Source organism: Terrapene carolina, unplaced genomic scaffold (genome assembly GCF_002925995.2).
Source record: "Terrapene carolina triunguis isolate 2854851 unplaced genomic scaffold, T_m_triunguis-2.0 Scaffold69, whole genome shotgun sequence".
NCBI lineage: Eukaryota > Metazoa > Chordata > Testudines > Emydidae > Terrapene > Terrapene triunguis.
This window is the reverse complement of record NW_020664420.1, coordinates 8,483,360-8,501,502: the sequence shown is the minus strand read 5'-3', so window position 1 is coordinate 8,501,502 and position 18,143 is coordinate 8,483,360. Positions and strand designations below refer to the sequence as shown.

The following is an 18,143-nucleotide window of genomic DNA, read 5'->3' as shown; positions in this document are numbered from 1 at the left end:
GACAGATCAGCAGGCAAACTCAACAGGAATTATTAACCTGAAAGTTTCTCCCCACTTACCACAAAGGCCGCTGTACCAGAATGTCAAAGACAGTTTAGCCGTAACTATTCTAGTGGAAAGATGTCTGGGGAGAATGGATCCCGCAAAAGGAAAGGGCTGAAGAATTTTTTTCAAGACAATAATCCATATATAAACGCTTCACTGAGTATTTCAAGTGACACAGGGACCCCACTTGGGCTAACAGCAGGACTTGAACTGGAGCCTTTCAGAGTGACAAGCATGAGGTCATGCTACTTGAACTAAAGGACTACAGTCTAGATTCACAAAGGTACTTAGATGTGACGCTGAGCATGACAACACCATCACTTTTAGGTGCCTAGAAAATCACAGGAACACACTGCAATTCACACAGCCTGAGTTAGGCGCCTAAGCTCCCTATACAGTGAATGGGGAGAGAGAGGCACCTCAGAATGTGATTCATAAAAGCCAACATACTGGCAGGGAGCTGCCTAAACTAGCCAATGGAAGATACTAACAAGGCTGCTAAGTCCCGGCCTTCCTGCTGAGCTAGGTGCCTATCTCCGCTAGCCACCCACAACTGGGGACCCTCTTTGGAGTTAGACGCCTAAGGCATGAAGCTGGGAGCAGGTTTCCCGCAGTCTCTCCTGTTGAAGCGGTTCCACTGTGGATAACTAAGTAAAAAGAGTCATTGGAGCAAGAGGACTGGACTCTGGTCGCTCATCTATCTCCTGGGTGAGTGCTCTAACCACCAGGCAACAGAGTGATTCTTCTGCTTGTGCGCACTCTCCCCCTCTGGCCCAAATGACTCTCTACTTATTTATCCACATTGCAAGTTTCAACAGGAGAGACTGAGGGAGCCCCACACCAGAATATCCCATAGCCCAATGAGTAGAGCACTCATCTGAGAGGTGGCAGATCCCTGTTTAAATCCCTTCTCCCCCTCAGGTGAGGGGGGACCTGAATTGGGGGGTCTTCCACACCCCAGCAGAGTACCTTAACCACTGGGCTAAACGTTATAAGGGAGACTTTCCTCCTCTCTCCCCAGCTTTTTTCTGTAAACTCCCCTATGGGGCCCCAATCCAGTAGGCGGCCTCTGAGCACGCTACTGGATCAAGTCCTGCATGCGAGTTAGGCAGCTGAATGCCTGTCTTCCCCTGGTTCGTGACTTGCTCTGGTGCTTGGGCAGGAGACATGCATCCGGACACCTAGAACGAGGCAGCAGTGTGCATGCCCAGAGGCAGAAACAGGTGCTTACGGAACTTTTTACTGCAAAAAGCAAGGTGCTGACTGAGTTTAAGTACCTACAGGTTCAGCGGGAGTTCTGTGAACAAGTGGAGTTTAAAACTGAGACTTAGGTCCCTAAATCTGGGATTTAGGCACCTAAGTGCTTCTGTGAATCGAGGCCTATGTTCCTTCGCTGGAAGTGACAGCAGACTCAAAGAAACAGCCCCCAAACGCAGACAAAAACCCACACTCCCCTCTTGTGGATTACACAAGCACCACAGCTAGCTGACCACAGGACTTTAATTTACATAGCCGGCTAGATCTCTAACCATGCAGGGTACGGCACAAGAGAAGGGGCCATCTTCATCAGCAACACGAACAAATGGGAACCAGCAATATGGTGCCACCAAAACATACCTGCCAGACGGGAAGGACTTTCTCTATGTCATTCAGGTTGATTCCGTCTCCATCCTCGTGCTTCCCTTTTCCGAGCCTGAGCCAGGAACAACAACAATAAAAAGAAATAGAGCACGTGAAACCAAAGTTAACGTTTCTCACCCACCACAGAAGGCGAGTTTAGTTTTCTACCTCTACATGGAAAAAAAAAAGAATGGGGAGGATCTCTGGGCCAAATAACCTGTGCCTCCAAAACATCCACATGCAGACAGGTAACCATCCATGCCAAACAGATAACTGCCTCTCCCAGATCTGTTTGCACCAATGACTATTTGCTTCTGTGTGCATGAAAATTTTTTGCATGAGGAACTTTGGCACGACTGTCTTTATCCCTCATGTTTCCCTGCGTACTGCTAATTCTCAGCACTCATCCCTGGTTCAAGCATAGGTCAGTGTCAGATTTATAGAGGATTTTTTTTAAATAAAAAGGACAGAAGGGGAAAGAAGGTTAAAAAGAAGAGCCTGGAAAGCTGCAGAGTTTGAGCACAAATGAGAGATTCACACGTGCAACACCTTTATCTCTCCCTGAATGTTACCTGTCCATCTTCTACAGAAATCTAAGCCAATGCGGTTTTTCAAAACACACCACCATTTATCGGACTATTTTCCTGTTTGCAATTCCGGCTTAATGCAACACCCCAAATGCAGCCATTGGACTGGGATTGGTAAAGGGGTGGTGAGAAAAACAAAACAAAAACAAAACCTAAGCCTGGACCCACAGATCCAAATCTAAACAATTCTATTTAACTGTTGTTTATTCACTTGAAAGGGTTTTATTAATTGTAACCCACAGCAGGAAAGAAAGAGGGCCTCTGTCCCCCTCTAGTGGCTGCTCCATGTAAGAAGGTAAGGAGTCAACACAACTAGGAGACTTGGGGCCAGATCCTCAAAGGTATTTAGATGCCTAACTTCCATTGATTTCACTGGGAGTTAGGTGCCTAAATAGCTTTGAGGATTTGGGCCTTAGTCTTTCAGCTTCAGGCAATGGAGACTCATGCTTGGAACCTCTCACACTAAGGGTACATCTACACTGCAATCCTGGGGTGTGACTGCGGCTCGTGTAGACATACCCAAGCTAGCTTTGATACTGGAGCAGTGACATTGCATCAGCACAGGCTTCAGCATGGGCTGCACAAACCTACCCGGAACTGTGGGTAATTGCTCGGGCGGCTAGTCTGTGCTGACAGCTAGCCCCGTGACTGCAGTGCAGACATATCTTAAGAACATGGGCCGCTGTCCCTGGAGCTAAAGGGCCAAAGCTCCGATCCTGCAACTGATGGCATATGGGCAGATGGCTGTTCCTTTGTGGCGCTGAACTGAAGTCAATGCAGCTCTGTGGGGCACAGCAGTCCATTCATGCGCTATCAGCTATACAGAACAGAGACCCAAGTCCCATGGCTGTGGCTGAGTCCTAGACTTCTTATATGGGAGAGCCACAAGGGGAGGACAAAAGACTCATTCTCTACTAGCATTATTTAACTATTTTGTGCATAAGATATCCTTGGAGGGATTTGCTGAAGAGAAAAGAGAAACCTGCGCTACTGGTTGACAGCATTGCTCAAATACATTAGGAAAACACTATTTTCCTATTTTATACTGACTGTCTCATGGATGCACTTCCTGTGGGAGGAAGTTACATTTCATGCAGCTTACATCACAGAATCTATTCAGAGTCTGGGCTTTTTAAATACATGTTTTATCCTAATTTGTCTGCAATTATAAGGCACTGAAGCCAATGGCAAAGCTCTCATCAGCTTCAACGATAGGGGATCATAGAATATCAGGGTAGGAAGGGACCTCAGGAGGTCATCTAGTCCAACCCCCTGCTCAAAACAGGGCCAATCCCCAGACAGATTTTTGCCCCAGATTCCTAAGTGGCCTCCTCAAGGATTAAACTCACAACCCTAGGTTTAGCAGGCCAATGTTCAAACCACTGAGCTATCCCTCCCCAATAGGATAGATCTAGGAAGACCACATAATATTGTGTAAATAAGTTTGATGCCCAGCAATTTTCATTCCTGCCTTCCTGTTCGAGTTATAGGGACGTATATTTTTATTAAGATTTATATGTATAATAAAACTAAAGTGAGGTGCTTTCCGTTATTGGATTTTAAAATATGGTTACAAATATTTAATGTATGTTCAATGGGGCCAGTGATCATGACTGATCACAGTTAGTACAGATAAACAAAGGACAGTCCCAACCAGTAATATATATATTGTGTGCTTCAAAAAGGCTAATTTCCCAAAGCTGAGGAAAATTATGAGCAAAACTGAGAGGAAAAAGTTAGACAAATGTGAATGAAAATTCTGAGTTCTTTAAGAAAAATTCATTAGATGGCCAAAAATAAACTATGATTCCACAATTGAGGAAGAGGACAACTGTGGGTTAAAGCCTATCTGAGTTCAGTGGGGAAGTGAAGGCTGCAAATAGTTTAAAATAGATAATATAACAAATGGATAAAAGGAGAAGTAGACAGCAATCAATATAAATTAAAAGTTATGAAGTGTAGAAAGTTGATAAAGGAAGCAAGAGAAATCAGGGACATTAATCCCAGGGAAAATAGAAAAGCTGACACAGGATTCAGTTAATAAAGAAATAAAGGATAGAAATATAATTAATGCCAGTCAACATAGTTTTATGAAAAATAGAACTTGTCAAACAAACCCAATTTCATTTTTTGATAAGATTACAAGTTTGATTGATAAAAGGAAACGATGCAGATGTAGTAGACTTTTGTAAGGCATGTGATTTAGTACCACATGACATTCTGATTAAAAAAATAGCACTACAGAATATTTAATGAATCACACATTAAATGGTTGAGGAACTGGCTAACTGAGACATCTCACAAAGTAGTTGTCAATGGGGAATCATCATCGAATGGAGGTGTTTGCAGTGGAGTTCTGCAGAAATTGGTTCCAGGCCCCACACTATTCAATATTTTCATCAATGATCTGAAGTCAACATAAAATCACTGCTGATAAAACTTGCAGATGACACAAAGATTGGCAGGTAAATAGTGATGATAGCACAGTCACACAGAGTGATTTGGATCAGTTGGCAAGGTGGGCCCATTCAAACAAAATGCATTCCAGCCAAATGCAAGGTCATACACCCAGGAACAAACTGTGCAGGCCATACCAACAGAATGTGGGACTGTATCCTGGAAAGCAGTGACTCTGAAAAGGATTTAGGGATCACAGCGCACATAATAGAACATGAGCTTTAAGTTTTTCTGCCCACTGTTCCTGGATGGGGGGTAGGGGGGAGAACCAACACAAGCAAAAGGAGAAATTGATTAACTAGCTGACTACCCAGGGGATAGACAGAGAAGCTATGATTAAACAAAATGCTGTTGAATGCACAAAGTATGCAAACTCAAAAAGAGAGACCAAAAAAACATTCTCTAGTCTTTCAATTCTAGTAGGGGTTATTTGTAACTTGTATTACTGACAATTATTGGGAAATATTTTCAAACCCAAGCATAACTTAAGTTGATGATGTCCATTTAACTTTCCTATTTCTGCTATCCCTTCTTATTTCAATTCGGCAGCTGTATTATTTAGTTCCGGTAAGAGTTTTGATGCACATTTTGTGTGAAAGGCAACAAACAAAAATAAAGCCCCAGTCCTGCAATCTGACTCACGTGGGTGGCCTCTTTCACCTGAATGGTGGCCCACTGCTTTCAACAGGGCTCCATGTTGACACACAGATCTACCCATGCTGATCCAACTGCAGGATCAAGGCCTAAAGTTGTAGTTTATTATGATAAAGTTTTAATTTCCAATCAACCCATCCAGAGTCCGCCCCCGCCAAAACCTGCTGCATTTAAACTACATTATGAATCTGAGGTAGCCCACAAAGACATTCCTGACACATCCTTTTGTACTGAGCAACTGTAGTCAGTAAGATCACGCGCTGTCCCTGGAACAAATGAGCATAACAAGGTGAATTAAGCATACGGTTTTGTCTTTATCCTTGCTATTGTGGATTTAAGTTGGACTTTGATAAAGAAACCCCAAACCAACATTCAATAGTGTTTATCTGGTAGAATTAAAGACTTATTTGTCTAGTGCCTTTCATCCAAAAGGAGCCCAAGGCAAACTCTGAACTGCAGAATCATTGCCCGGCTGAAATCCAGCCACCTCTGCAGTGAAACAATACAACTTTTTAATAGCATCCAGCAACACAGCATGCCAATTCAGGGCAGAAAATTAATAATACTGTATCAGGTAAATCTGTATCTAGGAAGAGACAATCGCTCAATTAGAAACTGGTGAACACATCTACTATAGTGCAAAACAATCCTGCATTAGCAGGGCAGATGATCCAATGAATATAAAATGTCTCTTTCACCTCTAATGGCCATGATTGTCTGAAAAGTGCCATGAGATCTTGAGCACAATGTATTTGATTTTTACATAACACCGTTTGTATAAAATTCTTAAAAACCAGAGGTAGACAAAAATATCACCAGTTAAAAATGCTTTAGAAGTTACTCTAGCTATTCTGTAAGATGTTATTTATAAACTCCATAGAACACCAGTCCACAAAGCCCTAGGCCTATGTTTTGAGTGCACAATGAAGTTGTGCAAGATAGCCTGCTTTGCTTCTCACCAGTTCGAGGGCCTGGTCTCCCACACAGCTATCTAAAACGGACAGTTACCAAGTCCTGTCCTTGGGATGCTCCACCAATTGTGATACAATGCTTAACTAAACCTTCAGTCCTAGAGGGGTACATTTTAATGGTGTGTACTTGAAACTTTGAATTTTTTTCCAGCAAATGGAAAAATTGAATGAGTGCCATCTGGCTTCATTAGATAAAAGACATTTGTAATCCTTCCATTTGTAACTCCTTCTAAACAGGAACATACTTTTTCATCCCTCTTCAGACAAAAGTAAGCATCACCTGAGGCCAAATTTAGCCCTGGAGTAACTATATTCTTATCTCTAAAGAAATGATACCCTTCCATTTGCTGGAGACTTTACGGAGTTACATCAAGGATCGACTGGTAACTTGTCATAACTAGGACATACAGAATATGTAGTGGCCTCCATATCCACAGCCAGCATTGCTCCTTAGCTGGTCAATGTTTAGGTGCCAGGACTGACTGGCTGGGAGAGGGGAGACCACCCACATTAAGATCTGGCAACTTCTCAACTTGCAGAAGCCACGAACAGTGAGGCAACAATTTCTTTCTACACCACTGGTGAGTCACACCTAGAATACTGCTCACAGTACTGGACACCTTAGCACCTGGAGGAGGCTCAGGTTGATAAACTGGAGAGAATGAAGAGAAAGATGACTAAGGGACTGCAAGGACTGATTTATGAAGAAGGATTGAAAACAGTACCAGTAAATATTTGTAGCTTTATACAACTATGGTGGAATACAGCCTCAGTGTAAAAGCATTTAGATTGTGTTAAATGCCAAGGACAGAGAGGGACTGTTTAATAACATACACAGGTTTATGGCTAGGAGACATAGGATGAAATTATGGCAAGGAAAATTTATGAAGAATATTTTCGTGTTCCACTATAGCACTGTGGAAGTCTTGCTAGAGAAAGAGGTGGAAGCCATGTCCCTTAGGATTTTTTAAAGCAGAGATGGACCTAAATCAGAGAAATGGGCTCTAGTCCTTCCCATTGTTAAGGGGTGTTTGACTCTAAGGGATGTAGTTTGGCCCCATATTTGTTGGAAACTGGCCTGGTCAAAGCAATAGAAAATCTAATAGAGGGAACAGTTCCACACTAGCCCCCCAGGAGATGACCCAAGTTTCCACCTCAAATTTCTAATATCACATGACCCAATCGTGTTTCCCCACCCTGAAGCCAAGCACGCGCACAAACACCCACGCACACACCCACACAGTATTAGAGAAGACAACACGATGGCACTTACCCTTCTCTGTCTATGTGCGGGAGCGGGTGTTTGGGGGTGTTCCGGAGCTTCCTGTGAATCTGTGTGAAGTCCAGCTTTTCAGGCTGTAAATCCCAGGTTGCACCACTAGGAAGGGAGAGAGAGAACGCACTACTAATTAAATGTGTTCATATTGGGAAGAGCATATCATATATACTTGCCCGTTATTTTCCAAAGGCTATTGTTTCTGGAGACATTGTTTCTGCTTCCAGCAGTCCCTGACCAGGTACCCCCAACTTTTACACTTAAGCACCCCAAATAAAAACTCTAGGTGCAGCACCTAAACCTTCTTAGCTACACATGCTCTTAGCTTTTGAAAAGTTCCCCTCAGTCTTTTGCTGCAGCAGCTAGTCTGGTCCATGCAGTGGAGATGCCCTCTCAGGAATCCTCATCTGTTGCTTGGAAGATCCCTGCTGGAACGTGCATTACATAGCCTGGGGCGCAGGATCAACAAGTGCCAAGGAAGATACTTCCTTCGGGAGATCAAAGCCTGCAGTGCTCTATGGACAGCACAGAATGGAGCACAGAGCTGGGAGGAAAGTTTATTTTCTTGATTTAATCCTTCGTGCTTGATTGGAGCAGTACCCTCAGTGCCCACGTGCGGGAATGAAAACTGAAGAGCTCCTGACACAAGTACTGATGCAAAATGCACATGCACACTGCTGATATATGGACAAACAACTGAATTTGCCCAAGTCCCTGAGAGGCCTCTTCGGTTTTGTGTATCAAGATTCCTCGACAGATATGGGCATGTCTACACAGCAACTGGAGGTGTTATTGCAGCTCAGGTAGCTAGCATGATTAAAAACAGCAGTGAAGACACGGAGCACAGACCCCCGTGCAAGCTAGGAATATGAGTATGTACCCAGGGTTCTGGGAGGGCTTGTACAGACAAGTGCCACCACGTCTTCACTGCTATTTTTTTCAAGCTGGCAGGGATATGCCTCCACAATGTGCAATCACACCTCCAACTGTAGCATAGACATAGCCTTAAACTAGTCAAATTAGTGCACCTTTGGTGTGCAAACAATCCCACCGACCTCCTCTAGCTTGAACTCCAGCAAAAACAAGGTGCACGTTATCTGCACTGAGGACGAGGGACTGGACTGGGGAGGAGGAGGCATGACCGTCTCCAAGTTGCAATGCTTGCATGTCTGTAGAAGAGCCCTGAGGAGAGGGATAAAAGAGGTTATATTCCATCTGTCTTGTAAAAGAGCTTTTAAATGAGCTTACCTGAAGGAATCGAAGGTATTGGCTGCCCAGATATCTGTCCCCAACATGTCCAGGGAGTTGTCTTTGTTGCCATTCTAAAAAAGGAGGGGGAAAGAGTTGTTATTCTTGAGGAGTTGCAATGAACTTCCCGACCCAACATATAACTCTGCCACTGAGTATTAGCAACACTCTTCATCCGAGTGAAATACAGACACACTACAATGAACAGCATTTTGGGTGGGTCTCACATTTCCCCAATTGCTTCTGAGACTTGTTAGGCTTCCCAATTTTGAACCCCTATTTTAAGAAGGTGATAACTCACAGGGACAAGTTTTCTCTGGGCCAATGAAAATTTGAATACGAAGTCTCATTGCACAAACTGAAAAGTTGGTAAATTAGGTGGAGCTGAAACCTGCCCCAATTACTCCAGGGAATTTGGTGTCAACTCAACCATGAGCAGCCAAATGGCTACTGGGATCCAGGACTGAAGGGAACAAGGCAGAAACTGGGTGTTGTGGAGGGATAATGATTGGAAGATGGTTGGCCACCATGATGTCCCTGATGGCATAATGTCCCCCCATTCACCAGCACAAGCCACTTGAAAGGAGAAAGCATTGACTTAGAATGCCAGGGGACTTCTCCTGATAAGGAGAGGGCTCTGGCTGTGATCTAGGTGTGACATCCCTCCCTCCCAAACCTTGGCTTGTAAGCCCTACAGGGTCTATCAGGACTTGGCTTCACAAAGGAAACATAGTTTGCCAGGTTTAAAGCTTGCTGGCCAGTGAGCTCATCCCTCAGATTTGGCCCTGACTGAATCAAATCCAATCCGGCTACATATCCATTTCCCTGAATTTTAAGGGGCTCCCTTTTTGTAGCTGACTGTGAAGCAGTTTTAGCGGTCACGACAAGAGAGCTGTCCTTATCTACAGAGATACAAAAACACCAACACCCCAGCATTTCACCAGGCTGAGCTATCTGAGGAGACATGAGATACCTTTATGGTTTACAGCTGTGATAATTACTACTCGAGATCTGACAGGAACACCATTTCTTCTGGCTCAGCACAATATCAGATCGTGAGATATCACGATACCCAGTAACTCGCACGATAATTGTGCCATTACTATATGTCACCACTGTAGACTAGAAGTGCTTGGGTGCCCAACTCCATAATGCTAACTTTTTGTACATTAGGGAGCGGGAGGTCTGATAGGACTAGCCTGAAGACTTTGGAAGTACAGGGCCATTGTTAGCTCCCACACAAACCACTCACGCTTACAGTTTACTAAAACATTCTTTCATTCTTTCCAATGGCACTACCCTTTGAGCAACAAGCACTTGGCTAAGGGAGATGAATGCATTGTCCTTTTGTTTTATAGCCCCAGATTAGCCAGTCATAAATGTGCAGTTTCTGTCCACCTTCCTCACCAACACGCATCGGGTGAAGGACCTCGGAGGAACGCCACTGCTTCAGAGGCAAAGCCACTCTGTTATCTCCTGCAAAGCTGCTTACCTTGAGCACACAGCATACTCACTGTCAACACTTACACTTAATAATCATCTGACTACTGCAGCCCCACTAAGATATGAACCTAACTACATAAATGGTGTGAAAGCAAATATGCCATAGGGCTGCACACAGCATTTCATCCTCCCTGATATGCATCGAACCACGTGTGTTGCAAACATACGGGGGAAACCCAAGTGTTTTAAGAAAACGAAGTCAAACTGAGCTCCTTGCATTTTCTTTTCAAAGTGAAATGGTGCTAGGAGAAAGTGTTGGCTTGACAGCTCTGGAGTCTACTCTTCTGTTTGTCCACGAATGGTTGCAACATACGTAACATCAGTATAAGCAAGTGTTCTCTGTACTGCCCTACCAACATACCTCAACCATACAGTGGCCACCATATTGCCATCAAATGGTAACAACTTTCAGTCACTCACTACCAACCTGAGTAGGATTTGAACCAGCAGCCAAGAAGGAAATGGCTGCATAGAGTTACCAGTCCCTTAAGCCAACCAGTCTGTGAAACCTAACAGGTCTCAAGCTTCACCTCCTTCTCCCACTAAGGTTGGTAGGTTTTCTCAATTAAAGGCCTACTGCAAAACCAAAGTGTAACAAACTCAAAAATTTTTTACAGTTATCCCTGTAAACATCCCATGAATCTACCGTAATAACATGTCTCCTCTTTCCCTGGAGTAAACAGGAAAACAATGCAGTATAATCAGATGTGAATCATTAAAAACTCATGATAAAGCAGCACAGAGACCAGAATAAGGGGGATTTTTGGTGTCCAAAATATTTATTGAATTAAGAGCGAAGTGAGAAGAACTGAATGGTAAGTCACATCAAATGAACAAGTTAAATACTTACAAGGTGCTTCTCATCTTCAAAACCCCCTGCCAGCACCAATCTATCTATCTCCCTACACCCCCCTGCTATGTATACTCCCCTCCCATTTTAAGATGACAGAAACTGAAGCAGAGAGGTTAATCGACCTGCCCAGGCCCCTCAGGGAATCAATGGCCAGACTGGAACTAGATTCTGTTCCTAGCTCCCAGTTCTGTACTCAGACCACTAGACTGACTCATGGGATCAGCTTGTAAATACATTATAGGAGGGTCTGGTAGCAACACCCAATATTATCTGATACTTCTCATAAAACTCTGTTGCTTTTGGTTGATTATAACTTTGCCAAATCTTAAGCACTTGGGCTGAAATTTTATGTGCTGGGTAGCTCCCTGGGGCTGATTTTTTTATTTCATTTCAGCCAAAATGATTCAATCATTTCAGAGAATGAGATTAGAGAAAAATAAGTAGTTTTACCAATGTTAAAAAATTCTGGTGACCTTTTCTTTGAGAAGCTCTAGCACCCCCGTGCTTTGGAGCAGGGAACGGATATTGGCTGGTGGGTGGCCTTTGCATCAGACATCTGCCGCCTTCTGCCATCCCTGTGAAAATCCACCTAAATTTTGCCAATTTATAATCTTTTGAAAAGTCACAGTTCACACTTGCTCAGTAGAGATCAACTAGCGTTTTGCAGCTGAATTCTTCAAAGATCTGGTGCGCACTGAGCATGTTCCAGCCGAGAGTTACAGGAGGCTGAGTAGGACTTGCCCTGCAACTGCAGATCTGGGCCATGCCGGATCCAGAGCTGGGCACCCGAAACGGAGCACGAGAGAGCCGGTCTCTCTTGTGCTCTCAATGTCTGCCTCACTGCTGGGGCCAGGAAGAGCAGAAAAGGGAGCTGCATAATTTGAATGCAGAAGGGACAACAGCCAAACCTGGGAAGTGAGGGGAATAAATCAGAATAAGGAGCCATAGGAGTGGGGGGAGGGCGGCAGGATAGAAGACATCTGGAACTGCGAATTAGGGTGGGGAGAGATAGGGACTGACTGGGAGCCAGAAGGGGGGCAGAGGAGAGTGGGACTCGGTGGGAGGACACTGGGAACAGTTTGGCAAAGAGAATGGGACTGGGAGCTGGAAGTGGGATGATTGAAATTGGATGAGCAGTTTGGCAAGGAGACTGGGACTATTTGGGCAAGGAGACAAGGAACCAGTGAGGAGGTGGGCAGGAGGTGTGTGAGGAGGACAGATCTGATGAGGAGCCAGAGTGCCACGGATGGTGGGAGGACTGGGACTAGTTGGGCAAACAGACTGGGACAAGCAGCCTGGGAGGCGTATCTGAAATTTTAGTTGGTACTGACTTCACTAGTGCTTTTTATGTAGCCTGTTGTAAAATTAGGCAAATATTTAGATGGGTTTATGTAACCCCTAGAAGACCTCTGTGTACCCTCAGGGGTACACGTACCCCTGCTTGAGAACCACTGCTCTGTGCCACCTCGAAGTACTGGCCCACCCCATCCCAGGTCCCATCTCCAGCTGCGGCCATTGTTTCAGAGGAAGGAGACAACAAAACAAAACAGAATACACTGGGGGTGGGTGGGGAGGATCCCTTCCATAGCCCATTATCAGTGTCCTGAGCTATTCGGTTACCCAGTTTTCTAGTTAAAGTTACATGGATCAATCGGTAATAAATTGCGCGCCATTTCAGTCACTCACTTCAATGCATATGTCCCTCCAAACTTAAGATTTTTATTTCAAGTCAACTTTTTAAATAGATTTCAATCACAATTTAAAAGCCGTGGTGTTCAGTTGTGAAGTCTGGGCGAACTGAAGGATCAGTGAGGTAGTATATATGTAAGCCCATACAAGGCAGTGTATATAGAAGCCTATACAAGGCATAGCTGTGGACACTAAAAAGCTCTCTGTATGGTCCTGAAACTCAGTAATCAAAGAGGCTGGTTCTCAAATCCTGATGCAAAAGGTATTTTAAGATAGTTCCCTGGGACGGCAATTATAACTATAATCAGCTTTAAACTTCAAGATCCCAATGACCCAACCCATGGGTTTAAATAATCATTTGTACTCAAGTGGAGTTGGAATATTACTCTCAAAAATTAATTGAACCATTAACAGTGATGATTGAAAGACAGAGTGATGGGAGCATTATAAATTCTCAGACAGATTAAGGAGATTTGATCAAACAGACCCTACACACATTATGGGACTAGGCACATTAGGGACTCTGTTCTCAAAATCCTGTGCGCACAAATGCAGGTGGACAAAATCTACATCAATGGTGTGCCTAATGTGTGTGCAGTCACAGCACATGTGCCCACATAACCATAGTGATGGCACAAGCAAATGACCAATGAGTTTGACTATTTATGCCTGCAATTGCAGTAAATTCTCCCAAATAAATGAGACATTTAAATGCACACAAAGTAGATCTTGAAAATCTGCCCATTTATGACACAAACTTTTCTATCATTCCTCCCCATCCATTCCTTAGCAAATCAATCTGAATACAGAATGCTTTTTGTTACATTAGTGTCAGGATAGATAATCAACATTTGTTTTTTTAAAAATCAGATTTTTACATTTTATTTAAATATAATTTTCTTTTAAAAATTTAATATGAAATTATGATCATCTGTGTCAAAGGCCAAAACTTACTATGATCTATTAAATCATTTAAATTAACTAAAATAATAATATTAAGCAGTACATAAGAATGGCCATAATGGGCAAGACCAATGGTCCATCTAGCCCAGTATCCTGTCTTCCAACAGTGACCAATGCCAGAAGCTTCAGAGGGAATGAACAGAACAGGGCAGTTATTGAGTCATCCAGCTCATGTCATCCAGTCCCAGCTACTGGCAGTCAGAGGTTTAGAGACACCTGAACTATAGGGTTGTGTGCCTAATGATCTTGGCTAATAGCCATGGATGGACCTATCCGCCATGAATTTATCTAAATCTTTTTTTAACTCAGTTCTATTTTTGGCCTTCACAACATCCCCTGGCAACCAGTTCCACAGGTTGACTGAGCATTGTGTGAAGAAATACTTCCTTTTGTTTGTTTGAAACCTGATGCCTGGGTGATTGCTGGTTATGTCGTTACGTGAAGGGGTAAATAACACTTCCCTATTCACTTTCTCCACACCATTCATGATTTTATAGGACTATCATATCCCCCTTAAGTCACCTCTTTTCTATAAAAGAACATAAGAATGGCCATACTGGGTCAGACCAAAGGACCATCTAGCCCTGTATCCTGTCTTCCTACAGCGACCAATGCCAGGTGCCCCAGAGGGAATGAACAGACATGCAATCACCAAGTAACCCATCCTCTGCCACCCACTCCCAGCCTCTGAAAACAGAGGCTAGGGATACTATCCCTGCCTATCTTGGCTAACAGCCATTAATGGACCTATTGTAAGCTAAACAGTCGCGGTCTTTTTGATCTCTCCTCATATGGAAGATGTGCCATACCCCTCATCATTTTAATTGTCCTTCTCTGTATCTTTTCTAATTCTAAAACATCTTTTTTGAGATGGAGGGGACCAGAATAGCTGCCGTATTCAAGGCTGGGCGTACCATGGAGTTATATAATGGCATTATAATAATTTCTGTCTTATTATCTATCCCTTTCCTAATGATTCCCAACATTTTGTTAGCTTTTTTTTTTTATTGCCACTGCATATTGAGTAGATATTTTCAGAGAACTATCCATGATGACTCCAAAATCTCTTTCTTGAGTGGTAACAGCTAATTTAGACTCACCATTTTGTATGTATAGTTGGGATTATTTTTTCCAATGTACATTACTTTGCACTTATCAGCACTGAATTTCATCTGCCATTTTGTTGCTCAGTCATCCAGTTTTGTGAGGTCCCTTTGTAACTCTTGGCGGTCAGCTTTTGCCTTAATGATCTCAAGTAATTTTGTATCGTCTGCAAACGTTGACACCTCACAGTTCACCCCCTTTTCCAGATCACTTATGAATATGTCGAACAGCACTGGCCCTAGCATAGATCCTTTGGGGACCTCTCTAATGACCTCTCTCCACTGTGAAAGCTGATAATTTATTCCTACCCTTTATTTCCTATCTTTTAACCAGTTACTGATCCATGAGAGGGCCTTCCCTCTTATCCCATGACTGCTTACTTTGCTTAAGAGCCTTTGGTGAAGGACCTTCTCAAAAGCTTTCTGAAAGTCCAAGTACACTATATCCACTGGATCACCTTTCTCCACATGCTTGTTGACTCCCCTCAAAGAATTCTAATGGATTGGTGAGGCATGATTCCCCTCTACAACAGCCATGTTGACTTTTCCCCAACACATTGTGTTCATCTATGTGTCCGATCGTTCTGTTCTTTACAATAGTTTCAACCAATTTTTAGTAAACTGAAGTTAGGCTTACTGGCCTGTAATTGCCAGGCTTGCCTCTAGAGCCCTTTTTAAAAAATTGGCATCACATTAGCTATGCTCCAGTCATCTGGTACAGAGGCTGATTTAAGTGATAGATTACATACCCCCGTTAGTAGTTCTGCAATTTCATATTTGAGTTTCTTCAGAACTCTTGGGTGAATAACATTACTGTTTTATCAATTTGTTGCAAAACCTCCTCTATTGACACCTCAATCTGGGATAGTCTCTCAGATCTGTCACCTAAAAAGAATGGCTCAGGTATAGGAATCTCCCTCACATCCTCTGAAGTGAAGACAGATGCAAACAATTTGTTTAGCTTCTCCGCAACAGCCTTGTTTGCTGCCACAGTTTTAAAGAAAGTCAAACCACTGAACTGGTAGAACTCACTGGTTAAACACCTGGAACCAGTTTGTTGAAGTGCTAACCCAGCTATGACTGCCTTTTGCAGGTACATAGAGAATTTTTTTTTTATTTCAGTTTATTCATCTAGTTCAATTCAGTGATTATATTTCATTCAAAGTTAAGAAATTGATTGGGTTTGGAAAACACAGGAAAGCTTGTTTTCCTCTTCTAATCTATGAATAAAAATTAGATGTGAGGATGAGATCTACTAGTTCTAAAGACTGAAGGACATGGGGACCTGAAAAAATCAGTTCAATTCACTAACTACAGATAATACTTCCTTTGTTAATAAATCAGTTGGCTTAATGTATTCAGCAAATTTTAAAATGCTTTTTGTGCACTTCAACTGAATTACAATTTCCAGCCAAAGAGAGCTTGACACAAATCATGAGTAAAATCTAAGTAAGAAAGAAATGCACCATTCACCATTTTCTAACATAATACAAATGTAAAAATTAAGAACGTGAATAAATACATACTAAGCTACATAACTGCTTAAATAAATGTGTATAAATATAGTGTATCATGGTTAGCAAAAAGCAGTACCAAATTTATCATCAAGGCTATATTTAGTTGGAAAATCAACTTTATTAATGGGTACCAATCAATGAGAATCAAACTTTCTTTAGGAAAATAACTGAAAAATACAAATGCAAAACAAGACTAAAATTGATTATTTAAATCAAGGTTCTCAGCTTGCTGATTTAAATAACTTTGATTTAATTCTGTGATTAAATCTATCAATCCTGATAAGTACTGCATATACAATCACTGTACTTTTTATTACTATAAATAATATAAACAATTGACTGAGCTTTGACCTTCCCAGTCACTTAAATACTGGGATTATCCTGGGTACCATGGTGAATTCTATGTGCATATCACCTGACAAGTTTCCCATGGATAAGAGCCTTCACCACACTGCCTCACCAGTTGTACCTTGGCAGCACACAATCAGCTAATAGCGCTCACAGCTGCTGTAGGCCCCAAGCCAGGAACTGAGCCTGGGACCAGAACTCAGCCTCTGTGCTGTGATGTTTAGACTAATGGGTTGGTCGCACATTTTCGCTTTTAATGGTGATCTGCAAAAATCTTTTTAAAACCACCTCTATAATATCCCAAAACTAAAGCACTCCCAGATTTCAAGCACAAATTAATTCCCTCTCCCTCTAGACTAAACTGACCAGTAGCAAACTTATTTTCCTGCATTAAAGCACCCAATACTACTAAAAAGGCCTCTTGAAATGTAGACACCTGAGAGATGCATTCCAACCAGGCCTTTAGCAGTTAGGCCATGCATTATGCAGACAGATTAAGTATTTACACACACACACACACACACACACACACACACACACAAAATCATGTCATTAAAAGAATAAGCCCACGACTAACAGCAAGTGGAGCACATGATTCAACATTCCTCAGTCAGCTGTCACCAAACACTACCAGTTTATACCTTGGTTGAATGACTGAACTGGCTGCTTCTCCCTTGGCTGTCAGACCTTGATCCAGACCCAGGCCTGGAGCCTGAACTAGGCCGGGATCCTGAACTCCCACTGCTGCTGTGATCCCACTCTTCCTAGAAACAACAAACAGCTCGCTTTAGTCAAGTGCAACTTAATTCCTACCCTAATGAAAAATGCCAGTTTAATACACTGGAGAGTCGGTGTAGTCTAAATCTTGCAGGCATGGCACTAGGAACCAAGAATTCCCCAGAATTTGTGGCTCTGCCACCAGTTTACTCTGTTGCCTTAGGTATGTCACTTAATATCTTTAGACCAAATTCTGCCTTTATTTATACACTGTGCAACCCAACCAACTCCAATGGGGTTGCGTGAGGTTTGAATCCAGGCAGGGTTTGGCCCTTCATACCTCAGTTTCCCCATCGATAAAACCAGGATAATAATGCTTACGTTCCTTACTGTCTTGAGGACTAATTAATGTTTATTCAGCAACATGATGTACGGCGTCAGTGCTAAGTATTATTAATTACCAAAGAAAAAATATATAAACTTGTGTAGTGCATTTTCTTCTCTCTCTGTTTATTTCTTAGGTAGTCAGACATCAGCTGTCCACACACCTTGAAAATATCTAGGCTCCGCCCTCCCAATATACTGAAAAAAA

The 18,143-nt window shown here is 42.7% G+C and overlaps 1 protein-coding gene across 5 annotated transcripts in view; it reads right to left on the bottom strand.

Annotated features, from left to right (window-relative positions):
• CTIF (cap binding complex dependent translation initiation factor) overlaps nucleotides 1–18,143 on the bottom strand; it is a 240,841-nt gene that overhangs the window by 198,156 nt on the left and 24,542 nt on the right. For 3 of the 5 annotated variants that reach the window (XM_024196382.2, XM_024196383.2, XM_024196384.2), the window contains 3 exons: nucleotides 8,859–8,932; nucleotides 7,608–7,712; nucleotides 1,663–1,738 (listed from right to left, as the gene is read on the bottom strand). In XM_024196382.2, coding sequence (XP_024052150.1) covers nucleotides 1,663–1,738; nucleotides 7,608–7,712; nucleotides 8,859–8,932 — 255 coding nt within the window. Of the gene's footprint in view, nucleotides 1–1,662; nucleotides 1,739–7,607; nucleotides 7,713–8,858; nucleotides 8,933–17,475; nucleotides 17,599–18,143 lie in introns of all 5 variants that reach the window. The other 2 variants (XM_024196380.2, XM_024196381.2) reach the window with 1 other exon arrangement.